The 23,632-nt window shown below is 42.2% G+C and overlaps 2 protein-coding genes across 2 annotated transcripts; one reads left to right on the forward strand and one right to left on the reverse strand.

Annotated features, from left to right (window-relative positions):
• Positions 1 to 610: 610 nt before the first annotated feature.
• LOC113326333 (chaperone protein DnaJ 1-like) lies at positions 611 to 1,575 on the forward strand. Its single transcript, XM_026574081.1, has 2 exons — positions 611 to 830; positions 1,316 to 1,575. Exons 1-2 carry the CDS (start codon positions 611 to 613, stop codon positions 1,573 to 1,575), a joined length of 480 nt encoding a protein of 159 aa, XP_026429866.1.
• A 17,808-nt stretch (positions 1,576 to 19,383) lies between these two features.
• Positions 19,384 to 20,970, reverse strand: LOC113326334. The gene has a single exon (XM_026574082.1). The coding sequence runs from the start codon at positions 20,968 to 20,970 to the stop codon at positions 19,384 to 19,386; it is 1,587 nt and encodes a 528-aa protein (XP_026429867.1).
• Between the last annotated feature and the right edge of the window lie 2,662 nt (positions 20,971 to 23,632).

The following is a 23,632-nucleotide window of genomic DNA, read 5'->3' on the forward strand; positions in this document are numbered from 1 at the left end:
AAAAATGCCCGGTGCATAGAACGGGCACAAATCTAGTATCTCTTTATAGACTGAGCAAAAAAAAAAAAAAAGGTGCAACTTGCTATGCGTGAACTGACCGTGTAAAGAAGGTAGATTTCAGGGTACTTGTATGTAGTTCTTGAGACGTGTAGCAGGTTCCTCATTATAAGATATGACCCTTTTGTTTGGGAACACATTTTCATTTTAGTGCCTAATTAGGGTTTAGGTCGTGGAATATGCAGCTGCTGCGTTAGGGATCCGAGATTGATCGCCGCTAGAAAACCATTAGTTGACTGATAGAAAACCATTGGAGAGGCTTTACATGTACCCATTCAACATTCATATACTGATGTTTAATCTTCGTGGCATTTGCTTGAACAAATTATTTTTTATTTTTATTTATTTTTTAAACAAAACACCAGCTTGAACAAATTAGAAAAAGGTACTGATTACTAGTTAAGAACCACTGCTGATTACTAGTTACTAGACAAGAAATTAAGAACGACTACTGATTTCTTGTTACCAAACAATGCAAGTAATAATGGATTGTGATCACAGTTTGTAATCGCATGGTGCCTGCTGACCTGGTGTGGACGAGATCCGAATATTCATGTCCACGCCACAACTTCCGCAGCTAGGGCCTGGTGAGGATGGGCATATCGGAGGTGAGGGTAGTGGTGGTGATGGAGGTAGGGGAGAGGGAGAGGGAGAGGGTGGAGGTGGGGGAGAGGAAAAGGGTGGAGGTGAAGGTGGGAGTGGAGGATTTGGTTTACAAGAACAAGGGCAGTTTAAGAGATCCGTCACAAGCAGGGGCGGAGGCACATGGAAGGGTGGGTGTGCACTTGCCCACCCTTGGTTGCCAAACTCCACCACTGGATCTTAATTTCTCCAAGCCCAATTTTGATTTTAGAAAGTTTTGCACCCCCTTAAAAAATAGTTGTGCACCCCGTTAGAAGTTCGCCTATATTAATGTTATACAAACAGAGTGAGATCGAGAATTCCTAAATCTAGGTACTGAGAAAACTTGAAAAACAGCCATGAAAGGCATGAGAAGACATCAAATCACCGGAGAACTGTAAGGGATTTAGACCAAATCGTTGTTAATTATTGCAAGTGTTAATTGTTGTGAAGTATCTGAGAGAATTTCATCACGAGGTAGAGTTTTTTTCTTCCTTCTTCACAAAATTTAATCTTCATATTGGACTGAAAAACAAAACTTTGAAGATATGTTTGTAGTGGGTAAAGAAAATTTGATTCAATTTAATAACTAAATGATGTGTGTGATCAAGGGGTTTAATATCTCAATTGTTTTCAGGTATGGATAAGTTTGTGACCAAAACTAAGAGACAGAGAACAACAGATGTTACAGAATTGCTTTCAGTTTTAAGTATGCCAAGTTCACAAGTACCTCCCCAATCTTCTAATACTGATGGTTCACAAGTAGTACCTTCCATCCCTGCTCCTACTCAGCAACAACAAGCAACTTCTAGTACTGTCCATGATGAGTTCTCGATATGGGATCTTCAAACAGACCCTGCAATGAAAAAGCCAATATCAAGTTATCATCCTAACTAAGAGCTTACATGAAGATGGGTCCTGGCCAACCTAAGAACTTTCAATTTCCACAAAAACTAATGGGAAAAAAGAATACTAAGAACAAAAGATTCAATGAAGCTTGTTTTTTAAAACATGGAAGTTGGTTAGAGTATAGCATATCTAAAGATGCTTTATTTTGCTTGACGTGTTATGTTTTTTAAAATTATGTTAAGGGTAAAGGTGGCTCTGATACTTTTGTGAATGCAGGTTTTTGAAATTGGAAGCAACTTGAAAAGTTAGATAAGCATGTAAGATGTCAGAACAGTGCACACAATGATGCATATATGAAAAGTCGCGAGTTACTGCATGAAACACATCATATTCAGGCTATCTATCATCGTCAAAAAGAACAAGAAAGTTTGAGTTACATGATTCGTTTGACCGCATCAATTATTGTTATTCGGTTTCTTTTATGTCAATCTTTCATTTGTAATGGAATTTTTTTGTTGGAGTTATTTGTTTTTTTTCGTGGTGTACTTTTTCGTTGCCCACCCTGCTTCGAAATTCTGGCTCCGCCCCTGGCCACAAGAGTCCTCGAAGGTAGGTTATGACTCTGGAAGCAGACTTCCCTAGTCACTGTAGCTCCTATGGCATCACATCTAGTTTTACAACCATTTATACAAAGCTTGCAATCAAGATTCACTTTATCTAAAAAAAAAGGTCCTTTTTGTTTCGTCAGCTGGACTTCCAACCCAACTGATGGGATCGACTGTTGGAGTTGATGGTGGCAACCCACAACAGCACTTGCATACGGCTGGTGCGGAACCCCAAAAGTTGCACTCTAGCTGAGATACTACTCTTCCTTGCGACTTACATTGGGCTATGCACTGATCTTGACAAGTAAGACAGTAGATTGTGTGATCAGAAACCGATGTACTCTGTGCTGTAGTATCCCCCGAGGCACACGAAATGGCTGCAGCCGATGGGATCTCTGCATGTGTATGTACAACGCAAAGATTAATAATCAGTTAAGAAGAAGCAGAAGATATTAGTATAATTGTACTCCCTCCGTCCTAGTTAAGAAGCAGAAGATATCAGGTAAGCAGAAGTACTTACCTAACACACGAACAATCGCACATATAAAAAATACAAGTAAAGCACTGCAAAAGGTTTTAGTTGCAGCCATAGTCATGTTCTAGCAATTCACTTTGCTTTTCGTTTCATATTTTGAATAACACGATGAGTGACCTTTTATAACAAAACTATATCTCACTTGGGAGTTAATTTACCGCAGTGCAATATTGTAAACTAGATCTAGGCTAGCTAGCTAGGTTGATTAAGAAGGCTAAATTGGGGGCCTTGGAAAAATAATTGGGGAACCTAGCTACAGGACAAAAAAGATCATGAAATAATAATTGGGAGTTATCCCTTATCCCAATTTTTTTAAATGGCTAAACTACCCCCAAATCATTAGTGGTAATTAAGTTAATTAATTGTTAATTCGTTTAATTAGATTAAAATCAGATTTAGGGATAAAGTTTTGATAAAAGAAAAATTGTGTTTTTGTGTTGTGGAGAGGAAGAAGTTGAGTTTTTGAGGGATTCCAGTAAAGGAATCATATTGCTCAAAATGAAGGAACCAATCCTCAAAATGATGAACCCGAAGCTCAAAACAATCAGGTAAACTTCCTATCATATTGGTAAGGAGCCCGCGGACGATCAGACATATCTACAAGGAAACACAAGAACAGTTTAGAGAAGAATACGAGGAGATCACTAAAGATAAAAAAACCCATAATTGATGGTTCATCCGGATAAACATGAAAAAACCTAAGAAACTAAAAAATACTCCATCCGACTCCAGGGATAATACTCATATACAGACTCACAGACGTTATAACAAAGAACAGGGGAAAGCATATATGCTTCGACATGTATGATCTTCATCACAAAACCAAGAACACAGCAGCAGGAGACAAACGGATAGATACACAGATAAAACAATGGTGAACAACTGATGAAAAATCCCATACTTGTATAAAAAAAGAACGACAAGCACCAACCGCAGTGGAAGAAAGGAGGATCGGAGATATCGCCAGATACATGGGCAGCAACAATCAAGAACGAAAGAAGCAGAAGAAAGAAACAGAAAATTGAATGTTATATTCCTCACAAGAACGGTGATAGTAAATGACTAAAGAACAAGAATAAGAGAACAAGAAGAGAATGAACACTGACAAGAACAGGATAAAAGTTTTTTTCACATTCTTTCCTATTTATGAAGCTAGAGAAGACAATAACTGCTCCTCGTACCAAGGAGCAGTTACGGGAGAAGTTAATGCAAAGTGGGAAACGTGTAGGACTACCTTTCTTCTTCAAAATTGCAAAATACGCCCAAGTTAGAAGATGAGGGGCAAATTGTATGTACACCTTTCATCATCCTCCACGTGTACAGAAAGAGACACGTGGAAGGCATGCGAAGCGAGACATCAAAACATGATAGCAAGCATTTCATCAGAAGATGCCATCGGTCAGCAGATCTGACGGTCAGGGACAGAGGACCACAGAGGTATGATGGCTCAGAGGAGCACCAGATAATACCCCTTGGGTATTAACGCACCCAATCCCGAGGAAGATCCCAGATCAACGGCCGAGAGGAAGTTTGGCTGACACAGATGTGACCAGACAAAGAGACACTTGTCTGACACGAGCAGACATCCATCTACCGGCATTAAATACCAAAGAGATATACACGTGTCGATCAGCTCGTGGAAGAAGCGAGGATAACCCTTCATGTTCAAGCTCAGGCCGCGGCATATACCGAAGACCTCTGCGTAATAGGCACAAATCACAAGAATATTAGATTACAACGACACTTCAGAGATGGGACCCACGTTCCTTCCCTATAAATACCCCTCTCCACTAAGAGAGAAGGGGCAGACCATTTTGGAGAGCAATTAGAGGAGAATATAGGAGAGAGAAATAGGAAGAGTAAGTAATCCACCTACTTCCGCAGACCTATGTATATTCTAAAGTCATTCGACTATCTTTGTAACCATTCAGTACATACCCCGCAGACCTATGAAACACCAAACCCCGTGGACGTAGGCCTTAGTGCCAAACCACGTAAATCTGTCACATTTACATTTCAGCACCTTACATTCAGCGTTAAACTACATATGCTTTATGTTTATACTTGTTTCTTGATTTATTTCCTTATACGAACATTATTTATGATAATATCCGACTAGACAATGACAAGCCCGAAGGCTTTGAGTCGATGAATCGATATAATCATCCCTTTATGCATATGATGTACAATTATAAAATTAGGATGTATGCGAATACTTTTTGTGAACACTTGGATGGCCTCGTCATTTATGTGTTCACAATTTGGCGCTAGAAACAGGGACTTTGTCCCGGTAAAATATTTATCTTATCCTGTGATTTCACCTTAAAACGCGCATTATGGTTGTGCCCTATCCTGGGTTCAGCGTGCTTTCAAAACCTTTTTCATTCTGGGTTCATGTTCTTCATTTTCACAAACACCATTTCAAAGCAGACAAACCCGCGGCTATCTATCACAGATTTGCACGTGAGGTGTTTTCTTCAACTAAGATTTAATAATCCAGATTCATGAGTCCTCGCGACGAATCTGCCTTTTCAAGAGTTCTTTTTCAAAAGTAGTCTGAAAACAAGATTCATGATCGTTTATTAGAGGATTTGTATTTCAAAAACTAGACCAATGAAGTCTTTACATTTCTCTTCTATTAGGGCCCTTGGGAAACTCATTTCCTTCCATTCCAATAGTCTTCTGATGGAATGGCGTTAACCCGATCCTCGTGCATATCTTTGGTTCTCCTTATTTATTCCCCTATGCAGGAAAGGATTAAAAATGGAGAAGATACTAGAGGCAGGGAAAACCAAAGCCTCATCAAAGGAGACACCGAGGGTTACCTCGGTCATGACCCGAAGCAAGCAGAAAGGAGACAAAGCTAAAACAACTACTCAGAGGCAGGATGCTGCAGAAATCACTTCACCTATGAACACTAACTCCATTGCAGCCGCGACTCTCAAAGCAGCAGCCACAAAGACTGTTGCGGCCCTCCAAGCTACAGAAGCTAACAAGACTTTGGTTTCAAGCCAAATCCATCAACAAAAAGAAGGGGTAGCAGAATCTATGACACATCAGCCCGCACATCCACCAATCTTCGGAATGCCGTCAACCAACGGTCAGAATCAAACCATACCAGTGGTTTTAGTACCACGGGTGGAAGCTCAACCGAGGGGACCAAACTTGGAGATACCAACGATTGAAGCTGATCCTCGGCCACCCTTAATACACACTGTAGACGAAGGGGGAACTATGGCCGTAGGGGTACCAGCCGGAACTCCCAATCAGGGATCAAACCAATCCCACCGACTGATGGTAGAGCTCGAAGAATTGAAAAAGAGCCAGCAGGTCTACGCAGATGCCGTAGCTCTTCTGGCCAGGGAGAACCAAGACTTGAAAGATAAGATTGCCCAAAGCACGAAGACTAGCCAACAACTGGACGAAGCAAATTCTAAAGCACCAGAGCCTAATCGAGACCGAAGAATCATCCTAGCAAATGACGCCAGGGGAAGCAGTGCATCCGATCCGGAATATGCCACCGAAGAGTTAGACTATTATGACAGCGAAGATCGAAGAAAGAAACGCTCAACTGAGCATGAGAACGTGGGATATTACCGCGCAATGGAGGAGCTGTGATGAGATGATGGCTGAGATCAAACAGTTAAAAGCCAGACAAGGCGGAGGAAGGCTTGAAGAGGTGATGAAAGAAGCTAACTCCACGCCCCTAACTCATCGCCTGGAAAATACCCCCATTCCGTTAAAGTGCCCTGTCCCAACTTTTGAATGCTACGACGGATCCAGTGATCCCGCGGCACATATCCGGTATTATAACCGTGTCTTAGCCCGATGGAGTCAGAACGACGCCGTCCTCTGTAGATATTTCCCATCAAGTCTGAAGGGATCGGCTTTGTCTTGGTTTGACAACCTGCCACCTGATTCCATCAACTCCTACGATCAACTCGCAGAGAAATTTCTGAGGACATACATGTACAACAAAGCTGTCAACACTGGAATGGATAAACTTTTTTCTCTGGCAATTGGCTACAAGGAAAACACGAGGGAATACACCAACAGATGGCACAAGATCTGCCAAGCCATAGGGAGTGTGGACCCAGTAGTAAGTATCAACTGCTACAAGTGGGGATTAGACCGAATGAGTCCACTATTTGTTGAGATTCATGGAAGCGTGCCTAAGACAGAAGGAGATCTTCGAATAATTATTGAAAAGTACGCTCGTCTTGAAGAAATCCAGCGTGAGAACCCGAGGGCACACACGCAGAGGTCTCACCGTACCAATTCCGCAGAACAAACCAGGGGCCAAAAGAAATAGCTCAGTGGAACGGCCTCACGAAGATAGGAAGGAAGAGAGATGAACGACGAAAAGACGATCGAAAATTCGAAGATCAGGTTTACACGAAGCTCAATGCTAGCTACGCTCGGATCTTGCGAGAGATCAAAGGAAGGGAAAATTTGGAGTGGCCGTGGTCTAAGGGAAAACACCCCCAAGAACCGAGAAGTCTAAAGATTACTGTGAGTATCACTGCTTCAATGGACACCAGACGAGAAATGCAAAAACCTCAAAATAATGATCCAAAAATTGATTGATGCTGGCGAACTCAAACATTACATACGAAAGGAGGTCGCCGAGGATAGATCCAAACGGACCAAGCAAGTCCAACTTCCAGAGGGAAACCGCACAATCAACACCATCTCGTGTTCCGAAGCCGCGGGGCCCTCCCTTACAGCGCAGATAGGAAAGAGGCTACGGAAGCAGTTCGAAGACCACTGCGAATTATATAAGATTGATGGCGTAGAGGTGGACGAACACGAAGAGTGGATGGACGCACCTATTATCTTCGATACTGAAGATATCGAAGAAGATATGGAAGATCATAACGATCCCTTGGTCCTCACACTACCAGTGGCTGGATGTAACCTCAAAAAGATCCTCATAGACGGGGGAAGCTCAGTGAACGTTCTATTCTACGACGCATTCAAACGGATGAAGCTCCATGATGAACAGCTAATGACCTCTTATTACACCATCTACGGATTCAATGGAGCACCCACAAAGCCATTGGGAGACATCGTGTTGCAGGTGAACGCCGGACCCATGAAAGTAGAAACACGATTCAGCGTGGTTGACGCCCCATCCCCCTATAACGCCATTATTGGACGAAAGTGGTTACATAAACTCAAGGGAGTGGCTGCAACTTACTACCAATATCTCAGATTCCCTACACCGAGGGAGTGATGGAAATCAAGGGAGATCGGGTCTCTGCAAAAGAGTGCCAGACCACTCAGGATCGTATCAACAACGACAAGAAGAGCAGCGAAAAACCCGAAGGATTAAAAATAAAGAAGCTGCGAAAGAAAAGGCCATAGACCTGTTCCTCAAGGAAACCACAGGGAGGGGTTTGACAAAAGATGATAATGTCCTAAACACAGAGACAGGTACTTCAGCAGCCAACGAAGGACAGAAACATACCAAATAGCAATCAAAGAACGAGTCCTCGGGGACCCGAAGCCGGTGTTCACACCAGTAGAGCCCGTAAAAGAAATCAACATAGGAACGGAAGAAAACCCGAAGATGATCAAAGTAGGGACCATAATGGACGAAAGAAGAGAAGATTCCTTAACCAAATTACTTAAAGAATACGCGGATGTATTCGCCTGGAAGCTAGGAGATACGGGGATTGATCCGAAAATAATCCAACACGAGCTGCGCATCAAACCAGGCACGCCACCTTTCAGGCAGAAAATAAGAAAAGTTGCACCGGAGTATCATAAGGCAGTGGAAAAAGAACTTCGGAAACTACTAGAAGCAGGGTTCATCAAGGAAGTCAAATACCCTACATGGATCTCCAACATGGTCGTCGTTCCTAAGAAAAATGGAGGGGTTAGGATATGCATCGACTTTACTAACCTCAACAAGGCATGTCCAAAGGACAGCTATCCCCTGCCAAGCATAGATCAGCTGGTTGAAGCAGTGGAAGGATACGAAGAGCTGTCATTATGGATGGATATTCTGGTTACAACCAAGTAGCCCTGGCAGAAGAAGATCAACTACACACAACATTCTACACCCCGCATGGCCTTTATTGCTACACTAGAATGCCCTTTGGACTTCGAAACGCAGGGGCAACGTACCAAAGAATGGTCGATGCTATCTTCAGGCCATGGATTGGTAGTACCTTAGAAGTCTACGTTGATGACATGCTCGTCAAAAGTAAGCTGCGCAAAGATCACCACCAGGACCTGAGAGATATTTCGAAGCAATGAGGAAACATCACATGAAAGTAAATCCAGAAAAATGCACTTTCGGTGTCACCTCAGGGAAATTCCTCGGATATCTGGTAACAAAAAGGGGCATTGAGGTAGACCCAGCGAAGATTCAGGCCATAGTAGAAATGCCATCTCCGAAGAATTTAAAAGAAGTGCAGAAGCTCAATGGGTCCATAGCAGCCTTGGGCAGATTTATTGCCCGATCCTCGGACAAATGCAAACATTTTTTCAATATTCTCAAAAAAGGGAGTAAGTTTGAATGGACCGCAGAATGCGAAGAAGCCTTCCAAAGAATCAAGGAACACCTGGCTTCAATTCCAATCCTGCAGAAGCCTGATCCTGATGAGGTTTTGGCATTGTACATAGCAGCGACAGAAGACGCAGTTAGCGCAGTGTTGGTCAAAACCAATACGAAGATAGAACACCTATCTATTATGTCAGTAAGACCCTCAATTCTGCGGAAAGGAACTACACGAAGATCGAACAACTTATCCTGGCATTGGTGTGGGCTACTCAAAAGCTGAGAACCTATTTCCTAACTCACTTCATCCGCGTCCCATGCAAAGCACCACTGGAAGCAGTCCTCAAAAGCGCGGGAAAAGTAGGCAGAATAGCCAAGTGGAACACCCACCTGGACCAATTCAACATCATTCATGAAATTCAACATTCCCAAAAATCCCAAGTTTTGGCGGATTTCTTAGCAGACCTCCCCCTGGACAACGACGAAGAGATTAGGGAATACCAGAAGCCGACGAAGAAAGCAAGGATCCAGTTGATGTCCTCGAACCCGCGAGTCAAAGACAATGGGAAGTCTTCGTTGATGGTTCCAAAAATAAGGAAGGGGCAGGAATAGGCATTGTCATCACCACCCCAACTGGAGAAAGGATCGTACAGGCACTCAGGTTAGAATTCAAAGAGCATACTAAAACATCGTCGAATACGAGGCAGTCGTACATGCCCTCCGCTTAATAATGATGGGGGTAACCGATGTAAGACTGACAAGTGATTCGCAGCTTGTCATACGGCAAATAGGGCTCGAATACAATGTGTACGACGACACCCTCTCAGCTTACATGGCCTTGGTCCAAACATTGGCATCACAAATTCCGAACATCAAGTTCCGGCACTTATGCAGAAGGGATCTCAGGCACGCGGATGCCCTAGCATATATATCATCCATGCTGAAGGACAAGAGTATCGAAGCTATCAAAATCACAAGGGTATACGAACCCTCGATTGCAACACAATTTTCCTTTGCTACAAATCAAGATACAGTGGAAGAAAATATCGAAGATCAGGTGGGAGAAGACATCCGTGACGATTTTGACGAAGAAGATATCCTTCAAGAGCAAATCAAGACGAAGATTTCAGCAACGAAGATGATTGGAGAATGATGATCCATGCGTTTCTCAAGGATGGAACCTTACCCGCGGATCACAAACAAAACAGGAAAATACTCTCCAAAGTAGGAAGATATGACCTTCGGGATGGAATCCTGTACAAGAAATCTTTCCTCGGACCGTTACTACGTTGCTTATCCAGGAAAGAGGGGCATCGAATTCTAAACGACATCCATTATGGTGACGCAGGAAATCATAGCGGCATGAGATCACTAGCCGACAAAGCAAAAATGCAAGGATATTACTGGCCCACAATGGTACAAGATGCCGCAAGAATGTCCCGACGATGTGAAGAATGTCAGCGTTTCCAAAAAGATACATGCACCAGCAACAACGTTGAATTCTGTGGATAGTCCGTGGCCATTCGCAAAATGGGGCATAGATATCGTGGGGCCTTTCATCGAAGGATCAGGGAAAAGACGATTTTTGATAGTAGCCACGGACTACTTCAGTAAATGGGTGGAAGCCAAAGCCTTAGCCAGGATCAGAGACGTGGACGTGTTTACTTTCATATTCCAAAACATTATTTGCAGGTTCGGCATACCAGCGGAAATCGTGTCCGATAATGGTAAACAATTACAGGGGAAAAACATAGACATGCTCTTCGACACTTTCAAAATAAGGAAAAACAAGTCCACCCCCATATACCCTCAAAGCAACGGACAAGCGGAAGCTACCAACAAGACCCTCGCCCTTATACTCAAAAAAATTAGACGAACACAAGGGGCGATGGTGTGAACACTACACAATGTATTATGGGCATACAGGACAACACGAAGATCTGCCACTGGGGAATCCCCGTTTCTCCTCACTTATGGAGCTGAAGCAGTCATCCCAACAGAGATCCTCATGCCAACCACAAAGACCGAAGCATGGGAAAAAATCTCACAACAGACATGATGTTAGAGAGACTGGACGACCTGGAAGGAAGGAGGGAAGCAGCATTGCAGAAGATGGAAAATTATCAACGGAGACTAGCGAGGGAGTACAACAAAAAGGTAAAGCTTCGAAATTTTGTAGAGGGCAGTATGTGCTAAGAACAATCCCGCAGTACAACGAGAGAAGAAATGGGGAAAGTTAGCACCTACGTGGGGAGGACCTTTTATAATACACGACATTGCGGGAAACGGTTCCTACTATCTTCGCAATCTGAAAGGCGAGGTCCTCCGGCACCCTTGGAATGCTAAATGGCTCAAACCGTACTACCCATAGGAGCAGCGCAGCTTTGCATCTGCGTGGAGAATACCAGAAGAAGAAGGCAGCGTAACCGCTTTACATGTTTCTATCTCTGGACGAGGAGTAGCAGGCCTCAACCTATCAATCAAACAAGCTTTTTGGGAAATCTTCAAGTAAACAAAATTTATTAACAATATTGGGGAAAGTAGTTAATCTACAATCTCTCAGGGCTCCCCTATCAGTGTCTATGAGTGTAAGACCAGGGGGAAGGCACCCAGCAGAAAGAGATACCCAACCAATTTTAAGGCAGTGGGTCGACGGAATGGGTGCACGTAAATATTTTCAATTAAGCATTCCATATCCTAGAACGCTGCCTCGGCCCCACCGTTTGGGAATCCTCTGGCCCAGGATTCGCCAGCGGGGTGACAGGTCTCAAGACGATCACGAAGGTATTTACCTTCGGTGTCGCACTCAAACACTCTCAACTTTTTACAAAACCAGTTATTTCTAGTTTAACACTTCACAATACTTTAAAATAAAAAGATGAATTGATAACGCAGGTACGCCAAAAGGATGATCCATTTCATAAAGAGTTGATTACAAGACTCGGCAAATAAATAAAACAGGAAACACATCAAAAATGATCCGAAATTATATAATCAACGAGGATCAACTTCTATGACTAATAAAAAAATCTACTTGGACGATACAGCTCCATCAACGGGGTTGTCTCTGCGAGATGAGGGTACGCTACCACCTGAAGAGGGCCCAGAAGAACCAGGCAAAGGCGGGGGGGACGGCGCGGATAGTTCTTGACAAGACCATGTTCGACTTTAAGGCCAAGTTCAATCTTATCCAGGACTTTGTTGGTCTCTTCAGCCAACTGACATCGAGCCTTATAAGTGATAACACGGTCCGCTGGTGGGCTTGAGACAGCAATACAGATAGGCGTTCCGCCTCTTTGGAGGCAATCTCCGCTGCTTCCTCACGAGACGCGGCCAACCCTTTGAAATAATTGGTTTGTCCTTCCTGCTGCACTAAGGCAGATTGAGTCTTTTTAAGCTCATCATTTGCTGCGTGAAGCTGTCCCTCGAGTGCTGAAACAAAAAAATACCAAGGGGTTAAAACGAAGAAATAACAGAATCACACTCGATAAAACGAGGTTATACCTTCGACATTAGCCGAAGCCTCCTCATACTCATTGACAACTGCGTCCCGAGCCTCATCAAGAAAGTCATATTCGGTGGATAGTTTCTTATAATCCGTTTGAAGGTTCGTAAGAGCAAATTGACTGGCGTCTAAATCTACCTGCTTCATCGAATCCAAGTGACGAAGATGGTTGACTTCATCATTCACCTCCCCCATCCTTTTATGAAGTCGATACACATTCATCTCAAGATCTCTTTCAGACTCCACTTGGCGAGCAACATCCGCTCGAGACGCTGCTAGGGCTTTACTAAGTGCACCAACCTCGGCCCTAGCATTATCTCTTTCCTCGGAAAGACGCAGCATACTATCCCTAACCCCAGGGCCTAAGAAAGAACGAGCCTGTTGTAACTCTCCTTCTAAAAAGCGCACTCTAGCCTCTAAGTCTGAAGCATGTTCTCGAGCATCACGCAGGTTGTCACGCGTCCATAGCAGCGTACCATTAAAAAACAACGGTCATGATTGTACTTATTTTGCATATCAACCATCAGTGTTCGCTTTTCACGCCACTCAGCTGTTAAGGCGTTGTGCTCATCAGCACGAGCATTCCACTTTACGGCTTCACTCTTCAACTTACCCACCAACTCTGCAATACGGGATTTCTGTCGTTCTTTCTTTCCGAAGCCATATCAACTCGGGGACTCCACCCACTGAAGATAGGGTGGGGAGACTCAGACAGAACACCAAAATACAGATAGGGAATCACAAGGAGTGAAAAATCCGTAAAATACAAACCTGTGAAGGACGAGACACTTCTACGAGTCTGCTCCAATTCGTTGCGGACTATAGCAAGCTCTGAACGAAGACTCTCCTCAGCATTACCCAGCTGTTCTTTTTCCTTCAGACGGCCCCTCAGTTCATTTATTTCCGCTTCAGCCGCAGACAGTTCCTCTTCCCTATGACGAAGCTTGGCCTCCAACTTTAAAGACTTTGCTTTAAAGAACTGGTATAGAACATGGTTACAATGTTCGCTCCTCATCATCTACGTCACAAACAACAAACATTATTATACCAAAGGAATCAGATATCACGAAGAACACAATGCGCGGATATCATAAAAAGAGTACAAGGATTTACCTCTAAAACACGCTGCTGGGGAAAACCGTACTGGTACCCATCAGCTATGGCCATCATATCAGCAACAGATGAGGGAGGGTCAACCACTAAATTAGCTTCTGAAGCTCTAAGATCCTTCTCCCACATCTCAGTAACGCGGGCTTCAGAAGACAGTTGTATCATTCGACGAGTATAAGCGTCGAAATTCTTCTCACCAGTGACCACGGGGGCAGGGTTAGGGACGAACATCAGGTTCTTCTTCTTTAGCAAAGACAAAATGGCATCTTCACCTTCACGCATTAGAGAGAAAGTAAAATCCTTGGAAGGAGACTCAACCGCAGACTTCCCCCTTGGCGGTTATCTCCTCACCCGCGCAAGTATCGACATTACCACCCTCAGCATGACCACCTGCGTTCTCAGCTTGCCGATCAGTGGTACATTCTTTTCCAACGTCCCCAAGCACATCCCAATAATCATGTGGGGAAAGCAATGAGAAGTCCTCGGCAAGACCCATGGCAGCAGTCACATCGAAGGATTCCCCCGCGGAATATATCCTACCGAAAGAGAATTCTGGGGAAATTACGGGAAACGTACCCACACCGACATGTCATCACCAACAGGGGCAGATCCACTCCCACCAGTACCACCGACGGTAACATTACCCTCAGCCTCACCATTACCACCCGCGGCAACTTCTTCGTCACCATCACCACCCGCGACAACTTCTTCTTCAAGATCACCACCCGCGCAACTTCAGCCTCACCATCACCACCCGTGACAACCTCTTCTTCATTACCACCTTCGTCATCAGGATAAGAAGTGTCGATACGCTCTTCTCCGTTGGACATTTCTTCATCCTCACCATACCCTTGGTTTACGGGACTCGTAACCTCCTCATAACCCTCAGCCTCACTGATAACCGCAGTAGAAGATTGCTTGGGTCCAAGTTTCTTCTTCTTCGACACCTACAAACCAGTATACATCCCACAAAGGCTCATTTTTTCCCTCACTTCAAAAATGAAAATTATTTCAAGCAAGGAAAAAGGGGCAAAAAGATAGAGAATATAAGAAGAAACTATACCTTGGCAGCAGCAACACTCTTTGATGGATGGATAGCACCATAACCGTCCTCCTCATCTCCATCAATGACATCAAGAGCATAAGGAAAATTCATGCCCGCGAAATTAGGACACCAGGGACAGAAATCTCCATAACGAGCAGGAGGAGTTTCACGAGGCTTGCTATTTTCAGAAGGACGCCAACCACGTGGACCCGGAATCCATCCGGAAGCCCAAGGACCAACTACCTCAATAACAGTAGCATGCCATTCATAATCATGGTCACGCTTAATCCTTTCACGAGCAGGAAAGAGTTTCCGTTTAGCAGATCCCTCAGTACCAGGAACATACTTCAGCTTGGCATCACTCACCTCACTCAAGAGACGAATTTCACCATGGGGAGCAGCAATATTACGAAGAATAACACTCCACGGCTTACGATTTCTGCTGTTCACATAATCCCCAAAAGAAATGTTTAAAATCTGAGGAGTGTACCACTCTCTCTCAGCAGGATTTGGAACATAGCAGGTCATCATAGTCTCTCCCTTGCTCCGCAGATAACATTCCTTCTGTGAACGAAGATAATTCCCGGAACGATTATGAGTGTACGTATAAGAGCCTTCACGACTAGCCAACACGTCATAATAAAAGGAGTCACCCGACTTATATAAGGGCAACATAATACCCGCCTCGAAGGCTCCAACCGTAGTCAACAAATGAAACTCGTCAAACTGATAATTAGCAAGGAGCTCGTAGGTGATATCATCGTCGGGAGCATAGAATCGAACCTCAAAATCTTGGAGTTCATGTTTTTCCTTGAACATCTCAAGATCAATATGCTTGAAAGTGACCTTCTTCTTACCAACTGAAATGCTGCGTATCACGGGGACAGTTTCTTCTTCGTCTGCGGAATCAGAAGTAGGACCCAATTCCGAAGCTTTCCTTTTAAAAGGAGGATTTGTAGACGGATCAGCTCTCGATATAGTACCCTTGGAGTACTTCCCTTTGAAAGAAACCGCGGGAGGAGGCGCCAGAGATTTTTGCGGAGGCACTGAAGGAGGAGCCATTGAACGAAAGGGCGGAGCATCCACCACTTCATTACGGGGAGGAGGAGCCCGCGTACTCCTAGAGTCATCACGAGGAGGATCCTGCGTACTCCTAGAATCTTCACGAGGACGAGAAGGGGGGCGGTTAACAGCATACCTAGACCCAGAAGGACCCTTCGGCATATCCCCTTTTTTAGAAGGCATAATGATGCAGCGGATATTAGAGAAACTAGAGAAAAGAGAAGTGTTGTTCAGACTTCAAATATTCCTAGGAATATCGACTATGAACGTTGATTAATATCTAGACTTCGGTTTCCCAACTTTAGATAAAAATCGATTAAACTTGAACAAAGTTTGATAAAGAAGATATATATTCCAAAAAAAAGTTGCCCTAAACAATTTATGATGGACTCTTTTATAGACTTGGGGAAAAACCCTAACTTGCTAGTCAAGAAAGGATGAAAAAACCCCCTAAACCGACTCAGACCCTAATTTGCTATTTTTGGCAAATTTTGGTCGACCTAAAATAATGAAAGTACTCATAAAATAAAACAATTCGCCTCAAACGGCGGCCCAAACAGACTCCTAACGAAAGAGTTATTAACAAAATAAAAACTTTCCTAAAATAGCAAAAAACGTATATTTGATGCCCTAAACGATGGAATTTGGCTAAATTCTGAAGACCAAGGTAATCAAAGATTCCTTGTCCTGTTCTTTGGATTGTTTCCCATCGAAATGGACCCCTAAGGATCTAAATTACGACACTTGGATTTTTAGCCTCCAAATAGGCTATAGCCTGCTCATCTGCATCATTCTCTCGGGGTTGGGAGAAATTCGCCCTCGAATTTGTCGTATCATCATCAAAATTATCACCACAAAAAGGCACTAAGTGTTTGACATTAAAAACATCAGAAGTACGGATGTGACTTGGAAGCTTCAACTTGTATGCATTGGAATTAATCTTTGCGACAATTTCCAAGGGACCAATCTTGCGCGCCTTCAGTTTGTTGTACTCGCCAACTTGAAAACGATCCTTTGTCAATATTTCCCAGAAAAAAATCCCCTACGTCAAACTCGACAACTCTGCGTTTCTTATCTGCCGCCTCCTTGTACCTTTCATTAGCTCGAAGCAACTGTTCTTCGGCCAACTTGTGAACTTGTTGCAGTTGTTGGATACGTTCTTCAGCACGAACTTCAATTCTCTTCAAATCAGGAACACGAGCTAAATCTATTGGTGCTCGTGGATTGTATCCATAAACAACCTCGAACGGACTCATACCCAGGCTACGGTTGACTGAACGATTAAATGCAAATTCAGCTTGGCAAAGTTTCTGGTCCCAAATTTTCGGATTGTCTCCAACCATACACCGTAGTATATCACCCAAAGAACGATTCACAACTTCTGTTTGGCCATCACTTTGAGGATGATACGCACTACTGAAATTAAGTCTTGTATTAGCCAATTTCCACAAGGTTTTCCAGAAATAACTAAGGAATCTTGTGTCTCGATCACTGACTATTGAACAGGGCAATCCATGTAGACGATACACTTCTTGGAAGAACAATTCAGCTACCTTCAGTGCATTAGTAGTCTTCTTGCAAGCAATAAAGTGAGACATTTTTGAAAAACGGTCGACAACAACAAATACTGAATCATGACCCCTCTGAGATCGAGGTAAACCCAATACGAAATCCATGCTCAAATCTGACCATGGTTGGCTTGGAACTTTTAGTGGTATATATAACCCTGCATTGGTTGCTTTTCCTTTTGAAACTTGACAGATTCGACATCTGTCCACGAATGTAGCAACTTCACGCCTCATTATTGGCCAGTAATATGATTTTGAAACAAGCTGGAAAGTTTTATCTCTACCCATGTGCCCCTCGTCATGTAACTCCTTAATAATCTTCAATCGAAGACTAGAATCGGGAATACACAATTGGTTACCTTTAAAGAGAAATCCTTCATGCATAAGGTAATCACTTCGTTTTCCTAGACTGATATTATCCACAATCTCCACAAAGTGTGGATCGGTTAGAATATGTTCAGAATACGAATCAAAATCTATTACCTCAGTTCGCATGGTGTTGAGTAACATACTTCGACGGCTTAAAGCATCAGCAACTTGATTCTGCGACCCAGCTTTGTGCTTCAGTACAAAAGTGAACTCTTGCAAATAAGAAGCCCACTTACCATGTCTAGATGAAAGCTTCTCTTGCCTATTGATATGCCTTAAAGAATCATGGTCAGAAAACATAATGAATTCGTTATGAATTAGATAGTGTCGCCAATGCTTCAAGGCTTGAACTATGGCATAAAACTCCACATCATAAGTACTGTAGTTGGTCTTAGCACCATTCAGCTTCTCACTAAAATATGCTACAGGTCGTCCTTCCTGACTCAAAACAGCTCCAATTCCCACCTTCGATGCATCACAGTGTAAATCAAATGGCTTGCTGAAATCAGGTAACACCAATAGTGGTGCGGTTATTAGTTTTGTCTTGACTGCTTCAAAGGCTTTGTCAGCTTCCTCAGACCATGAGAACTTTCCTACTTTCATGCATTCAGTAATGGGTGCCATAATGGTGCTGAAGTGATGAATAAAACGCCGGTAAAAAGAAGCGAAACCATGAAAACTCCTTACCTCGTGCAGTGTAGTGGGTGTGGTCCAATTTCTTACAGCTTCAACCTTGGAATCATCTACCTTTATTCCATCCTTGGTTACGACATAGCCGAGAAATAGAATTTGGTCAGTCATGAATGAACACTTCTTGATGGCTGCAAATAATTTTTCCCGACGTAGAGTTGAAAGCACTTCTCGAAGATGTTGAAAATGCATGTTCATATCAACACTATAAATAAGAATATCGTCGAAATAAACGACCACAAAAGTACCGATAAAGGGCCTGAGAACTTGATTCATTATACGCATGAATTTACTAGGCGCATTGGACAATCCAAACGGCATAACCATCCACTCATATAACCCTTCTCGAGTCTTAAAAGCTGTTTTCCACTCATCACCTTCTCGAATTCTGATCTGATGGTACCCACTCTTCAAGTCGAGTTTGCTAAACACCTTCGCTCCACACAACTAATCTACCAGGTCATCCAATCTAGGAATTGGAAAACGGTATTTTACTGTGATTTTGTTGATGGCTCGACTGTCAACACACATTCTCCACGTTCCATCTTTCTTTGGAATCAACAAGGCCGGTACAGCACAAGGACTTAGGCTCTGTCGGATCAAACCTTTCTGTAACAAGTCTTCCACTTGACGACGAAGTTCTTCATGCTCCTTAGGACTCATTCAATAATGCGCTGAGATCAATATGGTGTTGTATATCCCGGAGAGGTGGTAGCTCGTCTGGCAACTCGTTAGGGAAAACATCAATAAATTCCTTAATTAAAGGTTGAGCTGCAATAGGGATACTACTTTCATCCGGATGTTGGTCTTTGCTAATCAACACATACAGTTCTCCTGCATCTTCTGCCTCAACTTCAAACTACTTAAACGACAAGAGATTGGTAGTTTGTCCGGTAGATGGTTTAGGTGAAATTTCTTTGCTGGGTACAAGTACTATACGTACGTCGTTCCATAAAAAGATGTAGGTATTTTTATGCCCGTCATGACTAGTTTTTCTGTCAAACTCCCATGGTCGACCCAACAACAAGTGACAAGCATCCATACTAGTAATGTCACACCATATTTTATCTTTATATTTGTTACCAATCGAAAAAGAAACCAAGCAACGTTTGTTTACTTTCACCTCATTCCCTTTCTTAAGCCAAGAAAGTTTATATGGATGCGGATGTGCCTTGGTTTCCAGCCTAAACCGTTTCACGACCTCTTCGTCAATAATATTCTCGCAACTTCCAGGATCAATAACTAAACGACAAACTTTTCCCTCGATCGTACATGTCGTCTGGAATATATTATTACGTAACCAGTTGTCGTCCTCATCTGTACGTGGAGTGAGAAAACTTCTTCTTGCTACAAAGTTCACTCCTGTATCTCCTGTAACTACTTCATCACTAGGTTCAGAGTCATCCTCTGGATCCTCATCATATTCAGGTACCCAATCATCTTCTTCACGATTGTATTCATTGAAAAGAACCTTGTTCACACGTTCTACTTTGCGACAGTCAATTCCTTTGTGCCCAGTTTCACCGCACTTATTACACTTGCCTCCAAAATAGCTGATTGGAGTTTTACTTGGGTTCGAAACCGAATTAGGTTTGTTAACAGTACTAGTTTTTGATGTACTACGATTACTTGTTGGGGAAGATGCTACATTGTTACCCCAATTTGAACTTCTACGCCCCACTTGTTTCTCTACCTGCCTTGCTCTATGATGTGCATCCGATATAGAACAACAGTCAAACATGTTAACTTTATCCTGATATTGCTGAGGAAGACCACCTACATAACGTGCGACTCTTTGCTCATATGACTCCGACAAATCGTTAAGAGAAATTAATCGATAAAATTCCTTCGTGTACTCGTCTATAGAACGTGTTCCCTTGCGTAGGTTTTGTAGTTGCTGGTACATCAAGTTGATATAGTTGTGTGGTAAAAATTCTGCTCTCATATGTTTCTTCATCTTCTCCCACGAGACTAACTTCTGCTTCCCTTTACGAGAGCTTTGTAGTTTGTTTTGTTGCCACCACGAATTAGCTCTTCCCCGAAACATAGTTGCTACCAGCTGAACTCGTTTGTTATCTGGTACATCCTTAAATTCCAATACTTCCTCAGCTGTGTTCAACCACGAAAGAAACTCCTCCGGTTCTAAACCTCCATAGAATTCTGGAACCTCCACTTTTATTCCGGCCTTCCAGCGCTCAGAATCGTCACGTTGGATTATCCTACCTTCACGGCGTCCTCTACCAAAAGGGTTGGTATAATCCCCTTCTTCGTCGGTATTATCCCCTTCTTCCTCGTCTCCTTCTTCATGATGAATGTTATTCTGACCCATCATCACTCGGATTTCATTCAATAATTCTTCCTTCATCGTATTATAATCAATTGGATCAACTTCTTGGCCTCGAACACGACCTCGACCACGACCTCGACCAACTGGTAACCTTGGCATATTACTAACCCTGGAATCGAACTGGCTCTGATGCCAACTGATGCAGCGGATATTAGAGAAACTAGAGAAAAGAGAAGTGTTGTTCAGACTTCAAATATTCCTAGGAATATCGACTATGAACGTTGATTAATATCCAGACTTCGGTTTCCCAACTTTAGATAAAAATCGATTAAACTTGAACAAAGTTTGATAAAGAAGATATATATTCCAAAAAAAAAGTTGCCCTAAACAATTTATGATGGACTCTTTTATAGACTTGGGGAAAAACCCTAACTTGCTAGTCAAGAAAGGATGAAAAAACCCCCTAAACCGACTCAGACCCTAATTTGCTATTTTTGGAAAATTTTGGTCGACCTAAAATAATGAAAGTACTCATAAAATAAAAAAATTCGCCTCAAACGGCGGCCCAAACAGACTCCTAACGAAAGAGTTATTAACAAAATAAAAACTTTCTTAAAATAGCAAAAAACGTATGTTTGATGCCCTAAACGATGGAATTTGGCTAAATTCTGAAGACCAAGGCAATCGAATATTCCTTGTCCTGTTCTTTGGATTGTTTCCCATCGAAATGGACCCCTAAGGATCTAAATTACGACACTTGGATTTTTAGCCTCCAAATAGGCTATAGCCTGCTCATCTGCATCACATAATCTTCACACCGGAGGAAGACGAAACCCTATGACCTCGAGGATCCGATTGCGAAGACTTGTGAGGACCTTCCCCAAGTGGAGATCTGTCAGGATCTCTACGCGGAGGGGATCTTGGCGGACTAGACGGCGGAGTCTGGTAAGGAGTCCGCGGACGATCAGACATATCTACAAGTAAACACAAAAACAGTTTAGAGAAGAATACGAGGAGATCACTAAAGATCAAAAAACCCATAATTGATGGTTCATCCGGATAAACATGAAAAACCCTAAGAAACTAAAAAATACTCCATCCGACTCCAGGGATAATACTCATATACAGACTCACAGACGCTGTAACAAAGAACAGGGGCAAGCATATATGCTTCGACATGTATGATCTTCATCACAAAACCAAGAACACAGCAGCAGGAGACAAATGGATAGATACACAGATAAAACAATGGTGAAAAACTGATGAAAAATCCCATACCTGTATAAAAGAGGACGACAAGCACCAACCGCAGTGGAAGAAAGGAGGATCGGAGATATCGACAGATACAGGGGCAGCAACAATCAAGAACGAAAGAAGCAGAAGAAAGAAACAAAAAATTGAATGTTATTTTCCTCACAAGAACGGTGATAGTAAATGACTAAAGAAAAAGAATAAGAGAACAAGAAGAGAATGAACACTGACAAGAAGAGGACAAAAGTTTTTTTCACATTCTCTTTCCTATTTATGAAGCTAGAGAAGACAATAACTGCTCCTCGTACCAAGGAGCAGTTACGGGAGAAGTTAATGCAAAGTGGGAAACGTGTAGGAATACCTTTCTTCTTCAAAATTGCAAAATACGCCCAAGTTAGAAGAAGAGGGGCGAATTGTATGTACACCTTTCATCATCCTCCACGTGTACAGAAAGAGACACGTGGAAGGCATGCGAAGCGAGACATCAAAACATGCACTACAAAAAACCTGAGTATTCGCAACTATACTAGTTTGGTTGCCTAAAATGATATTTCAGTTGCGAAACAGAAAGACAACAAATGGTAGTTGCCGAGATTAAGTTGCCGTATGGGTTGTTTCCAAATGTTATAGCAACTACCAAAACCAACTAGTTTCTATGCGCACTTTTGGCAACTTAAAGTTTAGTTGCCAAACACGTTACTTGTTAAGTGCGACAAACTAAGCCTACTGGTTTTTGGAGTTGTTAGTCACTTGCCAAAATTTTAAGCAATTACATTTTCGTAGTCGTCAGGTGGTTGTCAAATAATATGGCAACTACACTAAAACATTGTTGTGAATTCATTTAACAATTAATTCGGTAGCAGCCAAATATTGGGATTTCATAATTGTTATAGGTTAAGGCAACTATGTTGCAGTTGACAAATAGTTGTCGAATTGTTCAACGACAAGTTTGTTAGCCGGCATATAGTTCCCAAATCATTCCAGAACTGTGGTGGCATCTAATTTTTTGTAGATTTTTTCCAATGGATAATATTGTAATTAATATCATAATTACTATGGAAATAAATGTTTTCCTTAATATGGTAGTTAATAATATTGTAATTTTAATTAATACTGTAATTTAATATCGTAAGTAATATGGAAATGAATATCGTAATTAATAGGATTGTAATTAATGTGGTGGCATCTAATTTTTTGTAGGTTTTTCCAATGGATAATATTGTAATTAATATCATAATTACTATGGTAATAAATGTCTTCCTTAATATGGTAGTTAATAATATTGTAATTTTAATTAATATTGTAATTTAATATCGTAATTAATATGGAAATGAATATCGTAATTAATAGGATTGTAATTAATATAGAAATTAATACGGTTGTTAATTTTTGTAGCTACCTTGCACCTGCCAGAAGTTATAGCAACTAGGGGTGGCCTAAAAATTCCGGTTCCAAGAAGAAAAAAACATATGAACCAAATTAAATCAAAATATTAACTTAATAATTATTAAATTCAATTTACATAGTCATCTCTCTGTACAAAAATTACAATTTCATTTTTCACAAAAAA

Source organism: Papaver somniferum, unplaced genomic scaffold, assembly GCF_003573695.1.
Source record: "Papaver somniferum cultivar HN1 unplaced genomic scaffold, ASM357369v1 unplaced-scaffold_10, whole genome shotgun sequence".
NCBI classification, from domain to species: Eukaryota; Viridiplantae; Streptophyta; class Magnoliopsida; order Ranunculales; family Papaveraceae; genus Papaver; species Papaver somniferum.